At 45.0% G+C, this 13,889-nt stretch overlaps 1 protein-coding gene across 2 annotated transcripts in view; it reads right to left on the bottom strand.

Moving 5' to 3' along the window:
- Positions 1 to 460: 460 nt before the first annotated feature.
- Positions 461 to 13,889, bottom strand: part of ANXA2 (annexin A2) — a 50,026-nt gene continuing 36,597 nt past the window's right edge. For both annotated transcript variants that reach the window (XM_033189899.1, XM_033189900.1), the window contains 8 exons: positions 10,371 to 10,461; positions 9,140 to 9,219; positions 7,377 to 7,436; positions 5,567 to 5,660; positions 4,887 to 4,982; positions 4,359 to 4,417; positions 1,903 to 2,025; positions 461 to 824 (listed from right to left, as the gene is read on the bottom strand). In XM_033189899.1, the coding sequence (XP_033045790.1) occupies positions 765 to 824; positions 1,903 to 2,025; positions 4,359 to 4,417; positions 4,887 to 4,982; positions 5,567 to 5,660; positions 7,377 to 7,436; positions 9,140 to 9,219; positions 10,371 to 10,461 (663 nt within the window). In that variant the 3' untranslated portion in view covers positions 461 to 764. The remainder of the gene's footprint in view (positions 825 to 1,902; positions 2,026 to 4,358; positions 4,418 to 4,886; positions 4,983 to 5,566; positions 5,661 to 7,376; positions 7,437 to 9,139; positions 9,220 to 10,370; positions 10,462 to 13,889) is intronic.

The following is a 13,889-nucleotide window of genomic DNA, read 5'->3' as shown; positions in this document are numbered from 1 at the left end:
CTCCTTTGCCAGAATGCTATAGCCTGCCCCACCCTGCCCCACTGCTCTCCCCAGTTTGTGGCTGCCCGTGATGCTGGTTTTCACCTAATTAACCTGTAAAAAGATAAGCAGATGAGGTGTCCCCTCTGGGATCCTTTTTCTCCCCCATAGGTCCTCTCATGCCCTGGGCATGTACTGCTGCCCAACAGATCTTTCTATCATAATGGAAATGTTCCCCACCTGTGCTGTCCAGATATACTAGCTGCTGACCACATGTGAACACTGAGCATTCGAAATGTGGGTGGTGTGACTCAGCAACTGAATTTTTTATTTCATTTAAATTTAACTTAAATAGTGACACCTGGATAGGAGCAACCATGTTGCATAGCTCAGTCCTAGAGTTTTCTTCCTAGAGGGACAGCCTCACCAGCTGAACACCAAGCACGTTTAATTTTCAAACAATGAAAGCAGGGCCACAAAGTACGTGTTTCTAAAGTACAAATTCAGTTTATTCATCTGTTCATGACACAGTACACAGGAGGCAAAGTGTTTCACATCATAGACTTCACTTCCAGCTCCTTGGAATGTTCATTTCTTTGGCTTACAGGAGAGACTAGACAGGAAGGCCAGGCAATGCTTAGGCAACTAAAATGAGGTTGGGGGCAATGCTAATGTCACCCTCACAGGGATGGCCACGGGGACTGTTAGTCGCAAGCTGGTTTTCTACACCTGTTAGCTGGAAGCATGGCGAGCACCATTTCTGGACGCTCAGGCTACGTCGGGCTTCAGTCGTCTCCACCACACAGGTACAGCAGCGCTTTCTGGTAGTCGCCCTTAGTGTCTTGCTACAAATGGCCCAGGAGAAAAAAAGAAATGCGGTATCAGAAAAAAGCCCAGACTCCTCAATAACACAGAAGTAGCCTCAACGCCCAATGAAGCCTCTCCCACGACAAAGAGAAGACTCTTCAGCAGACCTGCCCTGACACAAAGGCCTGGAAGGCCACATCGAAACCACTGCGAGGGAAGCCTCTGGGAGTGTGGTCGGAGGAGGTGCTGGGGAAGACATCCAAGTCTCCTTAGGACTGTGGGGTGGAGGGAGTGCAAGGTGCTGACGATTGACCTGGGTTAGCGACCAGGGCTGTTCTTACTGCAGCAAGGTCCTACAAACACCCCAACTTTCCTCTCTCGTCCTCGCCTTTCCACAGAGAACAGGGTATTTCCCTAGCTCACTCTGCTATTTCCTACATTATTAAGGTCAAGTGGAAAGAAGCTGATGTGGTGAGGAACAATTACTAAGAATCTACCTGGTCCTTTGACTTTAAACATGTGCCCTAATAAAACCTGGCTCTAAAAAACCCAGCTCTAACTTCATCCTTGGTAACCATGGACATGCCTTTGGACATCTGAGGAACTGTTAGAAAGCAGAATTGCAATGGCTGTCTGAAATCCACACAGTGGTACCACTGTGAATGCGATCACTTCCTTACATGCAAATGTGACATCACGCCAAAACAGAGAGAGGCTAAATTGATTGGAGAGATGGGAGTTCCGAGTAACTGAAAGTTGTCAGGTCTATCCCAGAGGATTTTTCAAGGAATAAATGCATAATAAAAGTAAAATATAATTGTTCTTCCAAGTCTCTCTGGGATATCAGCAAGCCTTGCAGGACCATCGTCATGAACACCAATGATCATTGTAGAGTAACAGGTGTGAAAAATATAAAACATCTGCCTGATTCTACAAAGTCCAGGACAAATCAAAAATGTGCTTTCAAAATAAATCCCTGATAATTGATGACTAGTATCTCTTCCCCAGAGAGTTAGAAAACAAAATCACCATTGTGTCATCATTCTGCCAGGCCACCTGCCGGGGCCCGGGGTGCTCGGGACAGCAGGGCAGGCTGACGCCGCACCTCGGACTTACCTGGATGTAATAGTACAGGGACTTGCCGTACTTTCTCTTGAATTCAGACCTAATTTTCAACATGTCCACTTCACTGCGGGAGACCATGATTCTGATGAGGACCTTATCTCGAGTCCCCTTGCCCTGAAAATCAAGTTCATATTCCAAATTACATTCGCTGAGAATGTTATCATTAAAGAAAGAGTCTACAGTCTGAGCATTCCTGATCTGAAAATCTGAAATCTAAAATGCTCCAAAATCCAAAATTTTTCAGTGCCGACATGATGCCACAATGAAAAATTCCACATATAGACACTTAACACAAACTGTTTCATGCATAAAATTATCAAAAGCGTTGTATAAAATTACCTTTAGGCTATGCATGTAAGGTCTATATAAAACATAAATGAATCTCAAGTTTAGACTTGGGTCCCATCCCTAAAATATTTCATTATATATATGCAAATATTCCAAAGTCAAAAATAAATCTGAAATCCAAAACATTCATGGCCAAGCATTTTGGATAAGGGATATTAGGGCACAGTGTACACTACCTGGGTGGTAAGTACACCAAAATCTCAAAAAGCACCACTGAAGAACTTATTCATGTAACTGAACACCACTTGTTCCCCAAAAACCCATATAAGACAGAGAGAGAGACAGAAGAAAGAAAAAGAGAAAGAAGGAAGGGGAGGGGAGGGGAGGGGAGGGGGAGGGGAGGGGGAGGGGAGGGGGAGGGGGAGGGGAGGGGGAGGGGGAGGGGGAGGAGGGGGAGGAGGGGGAGGGGGGAGGGGGGAGGGGGAGGGGGGAGGGGGAGGGGGAGGAGGGGGAGGGGGGGGGAGGAGGAGGGGGAGGGGGAGGGGGAGGGGGGAGGGGGAGGGGGAGGAGGGGGAGGGAAGGGAAGGGAAGGGAAGGGGGAAGGAAGGGAAGGGAAGGGGAAGGAAGGGAAGGAGGGAGGGAGGGAGGGAAGGAGGGAGGGAGGGAAGGAAGGGGAGGGAAGGGAGGGAAGGGAAGGCAGGGAGGCAGGGAGGGGGAGGGGGAGGGGGAGGAGGGGGAGGGAAGGAAGGGAGGGAAGGGAAGGGAAGGGGGAAGGAAGGGAAGGGAAGGGGGAAGGAGGGAAGGAGGGAGGGAGGGAGGGGAAGGCAGGGAGGAAGGAAGGAAGGGAGGGAAGGGAGGGAAGGGAAGGCAGGGAGGCAGGGAGGCAGGAAGGCAGGAAGGCAGGAAGGAAGGAAGGAAGGGAGGGAGGGAGGGAGGGAGGGAAGGAGGGGAGGGAAGGAGGGAGGGAGGGAGGGAGGAAGGAGTGGGGAAGGCAGGGAGGAAGGAAGGAAAAAAGGAAGGAAGGAAGGAGAGGGAGGGAGGGAGGGAGGGAAGGGAGGGAGGGAGAGAGGAGAGGAGAGGAGAGGAGAGGAGAGGAGAGGAGAGGAGAGGAGAGGAGAAGAGAGGAGAGGGGAAGGCAGGGAGGAAGGGAGGGAGGAAGGGAGGAAAAAAGAAAGAAAAAAAAGACAAGAAAAGAAAGAAGAGCATCTGGGAATTCCAAACACACCAGGCTGTAGTCAGCACAGACTCCCAGTCTATGCCATCATTCAATAAATATATACTGAGCACCTACTACTACAAGGCTTAGTTCAAGCAGTCTGAGTCTCCATATGTAACAAGAGGTTCCTGATTCCTGCAGGCTTAGAGGGGATATGCCAACACATTTCTATCATCGCTCTGTGCCATTCTGAATATGTGCAATAAAGACCACTGAGTTTACTTCCAGAGCATCCGACCAAAGGCACCAAGGGGTGCTATTTGATACAGAACTCAAAGACAGATGGCAGAGGCAGCGCAGACAAGGGAGATGTACCAGAAGGAAAATGCAAAAGCCTAGAAGCCAGAAAACACATGGCACATTTGAGGTGTAGAAAATGGGATGGGTCTATGGGAAGAGGTGGTTTGTTTAGGGGAGAGTTGTGGGGCTGTGTTTGGGGTCTGACAGACCCCGGTTCAAATCTTGCTGTGTAACTTCAAGCAGGATGAGGTATTCTGAGCTCCGTCTCCGCATTTATAAAAAGATAATCATATCAGCCTCAGAGGTGGTTTTGCAATGATTTAAGGTAAGGTAGTAGCACATGTGTACTGTATAGTGGGTGCTTAATAATCGCTCCCTTCCTCGCTTGTCTTGACTCTGGGGGTAGCAGGAAGAAATCACTGAGAAACCCGAGTAGGGATCAGACACGACTACCATGTCGCATTTTCTCTCTCCCATGGGACTTTACTTTCTGCCTGTACGCAAACACATGTTCAAGCAGCTGAGAGAAGACAGATTTGTGGTTCTCTCACCTGTCAAATACAACCACAGCTGACTAGTGTGTTCCTGCATCCAGACAGTGGGGTCCCCTTCCTCCATCCATGAGTCAAGGAGACTCAATCTGGGGCCCAAAAGAAGAAAAGCTGAGTGTGGAAACACAGCTCTCTCAGCCAGCTGCCCTTACCTTCATGGAGTCATACAGCCGGTCAGCAAAATACAGGGGTTTGTTCTGAATGCACTGGACTGTGGAGAGAAGAAAGGGAGTCAGGGCTGCAGCTGCTCTGGTCTCTCCTCTACCAGTGAGAGAGGATGCCCTGACCCTGGGCCACAAACCAGAAGTGACCTGATGCAACGGAAACTGGCTGCAAAATGGAACAGGCTAAGGGAAATGTAGAAATCCTCTACAATACTAAGTTCCACCACAGTTTTAAACTAGGGGACTCTGAGACCTGCAGAACCCAAGTGCATATGTGAGTTTCCAAAACATACCCCTCTCTTCTGTTTTCTTACTCTTCCCTGGCAACAATCTGTTACCAATTTAGGCCTTTCTTCAGTTTTATATTCTTAAATCTATACAATTAAGACTGTAAAACTATCCAAAGCATGCATAGAAGCCACACCTCCCAAACACACTTGGATTAAGAGGATGGCCATCTGTCACTTCTGCTCTGGTAGATGACATCTACCAGGAATGGGGGCCACATTCACTTACCCAGGTTCAGGAAAGCATTTTCCAGGTCTCCTTTAACCTCTTTCCTGATGCTCTCCAACATGTCGTAAGGGCTGTAGCTCTTGTACCTATCAAATACTGAGGAAAAACAACAATGAATTATCAGATCAGAGCCACTAGTCAAAGTTGTCAGTGACCACCCACCTAGTTTTATGCACTATGATTTTTTAAAAAATTGAGGATGATCATAGCATCCTAGGTAGGATCTTAGAGGTTGCCATGGTGACCAGAACCAACATTGGTCAACTTTGTCCTGGAGCAGCCATACCATGCACTTGTCCTGAATGGCACTGCCCAGGCCACATATTTGGACCATCTCCATCTCCCCTGAGTGGAACCTATTCCATCCGAAAACCACGGGAAACAGTACAGAGCATGCAGCAAAGTCCACTACTTCAACAAATAATGGCGAGATAAAAGGATCACCAAACAAGAAGGAGCTGCAGAATAAAGCACCAAATGCAGAAACTATTTGCAAGAGAAAAGAATCCAGAATGGGAGAGAAAGGTGAATGTACTTGGTGAGGGAAAATGGGTGAGCTTATAAGAGTGCCAAGTGGAGAGAGAACCTCATTCTGGCAGACTCCATCCCAACATGAACATCCACCCAGCTGCCCCAGCCAGAGCCCCAGGGCACTGAGACCCCCCCAGCACAGTGCCCACCTTTCTGGAGGTGGGGCACGCTCCGCTCAGTCATGATGCTGATCCACTTGGGAACATCAGTTCCTTTCCTCTTCACTCCAGCGTCATAGAGATCCTACGAGTACAACCAACCAGGAAAAGTTAACTATACAATCCACTGTAAGGTCATAAAAAACGTCATGCAAAAAAAAAAAAAAAAAAAAAGCTACACATTCAAAATGCCAAACAAGGAAGAATGACTATACTGCAGACATGGGCAGAGACCTACTATTTAGGTCAAAAGTCTTAATCACAAGCAGTCTTCCTTAGGCACAGATGTATACCATATGAGACTGCAGATAGTTCGTGAGGTCTATGCTGTACGATCTCCTTCCTTGAATAAGAAAGGAGGGACCAAGAGCTTGTATTCATATAAAGAAGGTCAAGTAAATGTTCAGTCAAGTAAATGTTCATGAACACATCTGGCCCTTCTCCCTTTGGGCGCATTTAGGGGAAGATAAGCTAGCAGATGTTTACTGGACAGCTACCATCCAGGCTCCCATTCTCAAGCTTTTCAGAGACTCAGGGAGTGATGGAGCTGGAAAAGGAGTCCATCTCGTCTCATTTTCAGTTTCTGGAAAATTTAGTGGCTACAAGTAGCCCTAACAATGGCAGGAAGGGCAAGAGGAAGAAAGACTTATGCAAGGGTAGATATTCATTCCGTGATCTTCCACCATCTGGGAATTGCAAAACCCAAGTCCTATTACTTTATTTAAAACCCTTCTCTACTACCTGCTAGAAGTGCTGTGTGGAATATATCGAACTGTAAAACTAATGTGAATTTAAATTAATTTTTTTCTGCAGCTTTTATGACTTACTTTGAGATAACTGTTGACCCTCTAAGTAAGGAATATAGTTCATAGCAGTCTGAATAAGCTTAACCAATAGTTCTCAGAGATTATGGAACTGGAACTGGCAAAAGTCTTACTCAGCCAGAAAAGGATAGGTCTCTGCTGGTCTCCCTTTCTGCCCACCAACAACGGAGCAGTAAGCCATCCTGTCCCTGGCTGTGTCTTCTCCACCTTCTTCTGCTTCCTACCTGCCTGCCTGATTGTTGTGCACAGCCACATTACACCCTGCAGAAACTGGCGCTTCCATACAAGCAAAGCCTGAATGAGCATATGTGAGTCAAGTATTGATTCTACAAGTAATGCCAGCATTATAAAAGAATATCTTCTAATGAACAATGCTCTCAGACTACAGTGGGTTTAAAATACGGCCAGAAATTCTTTGACATTCCTCCCTTCCACAGGAGGAGCCTAATCCCCTCCCACTAAGTGTGGGCTAGACTCAGTGACTCACTTTTAATGAAAAGAGTATGACAGCAGTGCAAGGTGGGACTCCTAAGATTAGGTCATAAAAGACGCTGTGGTTTCCTCTTTGTGAACTGCTTGCTGTTCACAAAGCAACCCGGATTGGGGAAATCCGGCTGCCATGTTAAGAGGACACTCAAACAACCCGGTGGAGAGGTTTCTGTGGAGTGATTCTAAGGTCTCCCACCAACGGTCATGTGAGTGCACCATCCTGGAAGCAGATTCCCTTGACCCAGTCAAGCCCTCAGATGACTGCAGCCCTGCAACATTTCGTCTGCAACCTCAGAAGAGACCCTGAGCCAGAACCAATGGGCTAAGCCACTCCTCAATTCCTGACACACAGAAACTGAGAAATAATACATATTTGTTGTTTTAAGCCAGAGTTTGGGAGTCATTTGTTACAGAGAGTTAAATTACTATATAGACTATCCAGACACTTACCAGAAAATAAAAACTCAAACCGAAAGCTCAGTACTTACCCGGGCATCTTGGTCAATCAGTTCATAGTCAATGACAGAACCATCCTCTGCTCTTCTACCCTATGGAAAAAAAAAAAAAGAAGAAGAACTTCAAATCCATTTCTTTTTGTATTCTAAAACTGAAAATGTTTTCTCCTCAGTCCATGTAAGCCATTACTTCATTTAATAAGTAAGTATCCACCTAAGATTTTTCTTACTTTGAAACCTAGACAGGGCCGGGCGCGGTGGCTCAAGCCTGTAATCCTAGCACTTTGGGAGGCCAAGGCGGGTGGATCATGAGGTCAGGAGATCGAGACCATCTTGGCTAACACAGTGTAACCCTGTCTCTACTAAATTAGCAGGGCATGGTGGCACATGCCTGTAGTCCCAGCTACTCAGGAGGCGGAGGCAGGAGAATCACTTGAACCAGGGAGGTGGGGGTTGCAGTGATCCAAGATCGTGCCACTGCACTCCAGCCCTGGTGACAGAGTGAGACTCTGTCTTAAAAAAAAAAAAAAAAAGAAAAAGAAACCTAGACCAACCAAGGAGTGGGAAAATCCTTGAGCAAGGAAGTGGGGGCTGTGCCTTGCCATCAACAATCCCCTCCTTGGTACCCCGTCCTGGCCTACACACCTTATAGACATCCCTGTCCCCATCCCCCACAAAAAGCTGATGAGATTTAGTTCTTTCCCACAGAGAGCTAGCGATGCAGATGGAGGAACATGCAGACACAAATGTAAAGCGGCCCGGGAACCTACGGCACTAGGAAGACACAAAATGCAGGAGGAAAAAGAACCCTCAGAGAGCAGTCAGCAAAGAGTGTGAACAATGGGCCCGGGCTTAAGCTGAAACTTCAAGGGTCAATCGGAGGCAGCTAGCCAAGCGGAGAGGGAGAGCCAGCCGGTACACCAGGGATGGCACAGCACACTCCCGGGTAAGTAAGGAGCTGCCCTGTCAGAGCAGAGCTGAGCAGGAGAGAATCTGAGCAAAGAAGATGCAGGGAGGGTTTAAGAGGACCTTTCACAGCAGTCAGGAGTTTAAATTTGATGCAGCAGAAATGGGGTTTGAACAGGGGAGTAAAACAGTGAAAGCGTATTTCACAGAGATCCGTGGATGGTGGTACACGGGGCAGGTGGTGGCGAAGAGAGGAGAGCCAGGGAGCATGGCTTAGGAGCTGTTGCAGTAATGGAGATGTGAGTGGCCAGATGCACTATCTGTCATTTGTCATCAGGGTTCCCAGGGTCTCTCATCCCTCCCCTGGCACATAAGCATTAAGCTGCACACTGGCCAGAACTAGGGATTCACAGGGGAAGTGCCCCTTCTTCCATGTTAATGTGTTAATATTAGCAATCAGCTCCACAAAGACAACTCCACTCCAGACAAAGGACTATATGGGCAAATTCTTCCATGAGAAGTGAACGCAGGAAAAAGAAACCAGAAGGTCACTTCCCACTGGGTCCTGCATGACCACAGATAGAGGCAAAGTGACCTTCCCTAAGTCACACGGCCAAGGCTCTGGCACATAAATCCAGGCCAGGACTTGAGAGCCACCCATCCCTCCTCTGGCTCCCAAAGTCCACTTGTCCATGAGGTTTTGCAGGATAAGAAATCCTATTATACAAAATTGACAACTCTGCAGTGACAGTGCAAACCCACTTTCGAAAATGCAGCTGAATTTCTGATGCAGGCACAGGGGACTTAGTTAACTCACTCCAAGTATAAAATGAGGTATGTGACATGACTTGGGAGGAAGCAAGGGCAAAGAAAGAACCTGGGAAACCAACCTTTGCCAGGGCAACCATCAGCTTGCGGAAGTCACCAGATGTGTCCGAAATAATGTCCTTCTCCAAATCAGTCTTGTACACTTGGAGGAAAATACATCCGGTTTTATGCTTTCTGCCTGTGTAACCAACCACCCACCCCAATCTCCCCACTTCTCACTAAGACTCTGAAAAAAAGAACAGCTATGTCAGCTGGACATACCCATTCTTCTTAACCCCAAACAGAGGAAGGATTCACTAGAATGATTTTCACCCTCATGAAATCAGAGCCAGAGTTATTATCCATGACAGGGGGCAGCAGGGCTAGATCAAATCAGGGATCCTCAACTTTGATCGGCGACCTCTTGTGTAGTTTAAATACTGGCTCCCAGCCCTCCTGACTCTGAATACTCATTTTGAACATCAAAAAAATTGGAGGTCTACACACGCACATGCACACACACAATTGTGCTTTACTGTCCACCGAGAAAATGCACAATGGCAAAAACTGCTAAGAATTAAACAATGCTTTTGAATGAAATTATATTTCAATATTCAAAATAGCATCTATATTGAAATACAGTAGCTAGAGAACAACTGTAATGTTCCTAATATTAAAAAAAAATAAATGTGTGAGGTGATGGATACCCCAATTACCCTGACTTGGTAATTCCATATTATATATATGTACCAAAATATGTACAATTATGTACATATTTATGTACGCCCAAAATATGTACAATTATGATATATCAACTTTAAAAAGTAAAAGAAAAGAGAAATGCAGTAGCAATGTCAAGTTGCATTGTTTATTCCACTCACAGCCCTCTATACTGCTTAGTGTGCACAGGTCCACATGGGTCTCTTGCCGTAATTCTTCAATTATCCACAGTCCAGAGTTGGCAACCTCTTGAGCAGAGACTGAACAGCACCCAGTAAATGGAATCCATATATAATACTTGCTACTTCTCCTCATCAGATTTTTAAAAATAGATTTCGTTTTCTCTTCTTTCCCTCCTGTCTACCCTTCTTCTAACACAGAAGTCCTAGTGGAATGTAATAATCAACTGCAGGCAATGAGGAGGTGAAGGAGAGCAACTTGGACCACAGCCAACCTCGCCTGCATGGTCAAGGTGGCAGGTGCTTCTGTACATCAATAATCCAGGCATCTTAGCCCGAACACTAGCCTCAGTGGCCATGATACAGTCACATAAATTGGGCTGAGAGGATGAATCACAGAAATCAAGCTACTCACTTTCCTTGTAGACTCTGTTAATTTCCTGCAGCTCCTGGTTGGTTCTGGAGCAGATGATCTCAATGAGAGAGTCCTCGTCGGTTCCCAGCCCCTGTGAACCAGGAAACAGCAACATCAGCAGGGAAAGGCTTCCCCACCCTTAGCCTACTTCTCTGATCTCCACCAAGTAAATCGCAAACATGGGTTGGGTCTATTAGCATCCTGCTTTCTACATTCCTACTGAAGAATCCACACTCTATCCTTTAGCACAAAGTAATGATATTTTCTATTCCTTTAAAAAATGCTTCACCAGAGCACAAGATGGTGGAATTGGCATGTTTGAGTTCAACTGTTAATATGTTTTGTTTTTTAAAGTAGTGAATAGGGGCCAAGCGCCATGGCTCACGCCTGTAATCCCAACACTTTGGGAGGCCGAGGTGGGTGGATCACAAGGTCGGGAGATCAAGACCATCCTGGCTAACACGGTGAAACCCCATCTCTACTAAAGATACAAAAAATTAGCCGGGAGTGGTGGCGGGCGCCTGTAGTCCCAGCTACTCTGGGAGGCTGAGGCAGGAGAATGGCGTGAACCCGAAGGTGGAGCTTGCAGTGAGCCGAGATCGCACCACTGCACTCCAGCCTGGGTGACAGAGTAAGACTCCACATCAAAAAAAAAAAAACAAAAAAAAACAAAAAAAAAAAGGAGTGACTAGGAAGAGGCAGCAATTGAATATGCCAAAATGTTAAAAGTGGTAATTGCCATTTGCTGTGGGTATATAAAGTAACTTTTTCTTATTATTTTTCACTTTCTACAATAACCACCCACTATTTTAACAGATGAGAATTTTCTTCGTTAAACACTTCTTCTTGCTAATTTAAAATAAAGGAATACAGAAATTTTATGTTGTCACTTGCAGCCAGCATTGTTAGAGTAAGTCTTTTTACCAGGCAAAGGTATAGTTAAGAAAAATTTTTTAGCTTCACCTCTTTGAAATGTAAAATTGGGTTAATGTTAAAAATTTCATTCTTGTCCTTCCATTTTTGCTTGATAATTATGCACTCTTCAGGCATTTGAGGGAAGCAAAAAGAAATAATGAAGTGCCAAATAAACCTAGACACCAACACTTTATTAAGGAGTAAGAATTTGATGGGTGATGTATTCAAATTTAATATATACACTTTTGAGCATGTCAGATAGCTTGAAGGACTCTGAAACATGTATTTCAAAGCTGGCTTCATGATCAAAGTCAAGATTTAATAATCAGGATTCTTTAATACTTGTCTTTCCGAATATGGAAATACCACTTTGAACTAAGTAGAATTACAACTGTTTAAAATGTAAATCAATTATAAGGTGTTAATACAATAAGAAACTTACTTATCCACATGAAAAGTGTGTCAGCTATTAATTAAACTTATTAGAGGTTATATGCCCCTGAAAAAGTAGTTTGTATAATATAAGCCAAGCCTCAGGTTAATGGTTAATTTTGAATTTTATTCTTCATCTAATCTTTGAGCCAATGGCTCTTCCTTCTGAGTTTTTAATCATGATTTGTAGAGGTTCCAGCAAAGCCAAAAATTCTCCCCTTGTTAGCAAAAAGTCCATACAGCATTCTACACAAATGTTATTAAATGACTACTGAGCATCTTTGAATATTTTGAGGGGCAGTTGTTCAATCTCAAGGATGACAGAAATATCGTCTAAAAATAACACGCATTGGGGGAAATGTTATATCCTGACATTGTAGAATTGCAAGACAGGCAGAATAATATAAGATGTGTTTCCTTCCATCACTGATATACCAGTGGTAATATCTGATAATTCCAATAGTGTCTTTATGTCTACATTCAAAGGTGACCTTGGCAATTTCCAAAGCCCGGCCCAAACTCTCCACAGACTGTCCACAATTCCTATCACAAGGGCAAATTCTACTGTAACATATGGCAGATACTGCCACCGGTACTGCCAGAAGTCAAAACAGATTTTTTTTTTAAGCATAGTTCAGTTAATGTCACTTCAAGCTTTATGGATTTTGGAAGGGTACTCAACTGTGATAGCTAATGGAAGAGCTGGCACACGGTCAAAGCTTCAGCAGTTAAAGCACCTTCCATTGGGCCCAATTACATAGATTACAACAGTGACTGACAGCTCAAAAAGGTCTGTTTCAAGTCACTAATACCTAGTAATAGATACCAGTAAAGCCACACGAATCACAGCTAAATAGATTCTTGACGAAAATAAGATAAACTGATCTGAAGTGTTGATGGTCAGAAGAAACCTAGGAGAGGCTGACTCATCCCTGCCTCCAAAGGTCCACAGACTCGGTTTTCAGGAGTGCTATTTTTATCAACCAGGATCATGAAATGTTGTTGACATTTTATCATTCTTAATGATGTCTTTTCTGCAGTACAGCCTACTTAAGAAACTCAGACAAGTCCACTCAAATAAACTGAGCACAGCTTGGGCTAAGCTGAAGAACTGAAGGAAGAAAGAGACTTAACAACAAATCTTACAGCAGCCCTGAGCTATCAAATCCGGGGCTCTGGAGATGCCCAGTGTCCAAAGCAGCCTCACTCTTGTGTTCTCTGGGGAAAGGATGACAACTGAACTGTGACATTAGCTCTGGTGACAGGCTTACAGCTCAGACTGTTCATAATTCAGGAATAGCGGCATCAGAGAAAACACATTCAGACTCAGAATAAAAAATCAGACATATGCCTTCCCCCCTACAGCGCAGACTTTACTCATGTATATCAGCAGAGGGCAGTGTCGGACTGTTCAAATGCTGCAGACCCACACTACGAAAAGGGTCCAAGCATGTTGCAGTAACATACATTTATGTGTGTACATCCATTGCATTTATAGAAAACTTGATGTCGGCCAGGCACGGTGGCTCACGCCTGTAATCCCAGCACTTTGGGAGGCCAAAGTGGGCAGATCACCTGAGGTCGGGAGTTTGAGACCAGCCTGACCAACATGGAGAAATCCTGTCTCTACTAAAAATACAAAATTAGCCGGGAGTGGTGGCGCATGCCAGTAATCCCAGCTACTCGGGATGCTGAGGCAAGAGAATCACTTGAACTCAGGAAGCAGAGGTTGCAGTGAGCAGAGATCGCGCCATTGCACTCCAGCCTGGGCAACAAGAGCGAAACTCCGTCTCAAAAAACAAAACAAAACAAAAAACGTGATGTTTTAGGTATGCACAAAGTTCAGGAGGTTTCCAATCTAGAATTTTTACTAAATTTAACCAAAAATTTCAGGTTCAAAAGAACTTTGCAAAAGAAAAACATAAAAGATAACGTGAGACTTCACACAGGTACAATTCAGGTACGATTCATCATCTGAAATTACCCCTTATGTGCACTATGATGTTCTGATTCTGCCCGAATTTGAAACAAATGGTACTGACAGAATATGGGAGGAAGAAACACCCACGAAAGGATGGGCAGAATTTGCAAGCTTCACTTAACAAAAGATGAGTTTTTTTTTCTTGCCTTCATATCACAACATATCTTTTTAAAGAAGGAAGTGTAATCAAG

This window comes from Trachypithecus francoisi, unplaced genomic scaffold (assembly GCF_009764315.1).
Source record: "Trachypithecus francoisi isolate TF-2019V2 unplaced genomic scaffold, Tfra_2.0 Lachesis_group3, whole genome shotgun sequence".
Classification (NCBI taxonomy): domain Eukaryota; kingdom Metazoa; phylum Chordata; class Mammalia; order Primates; family Cercopithecidae; genus Trachypithecus; species Trachypithecus francoisi.
The sequence above is the reverse complement of the archived record's forward strand: the minus strand, read 5'-3'. Positions and strand labels throughout refer to the sequence as shown.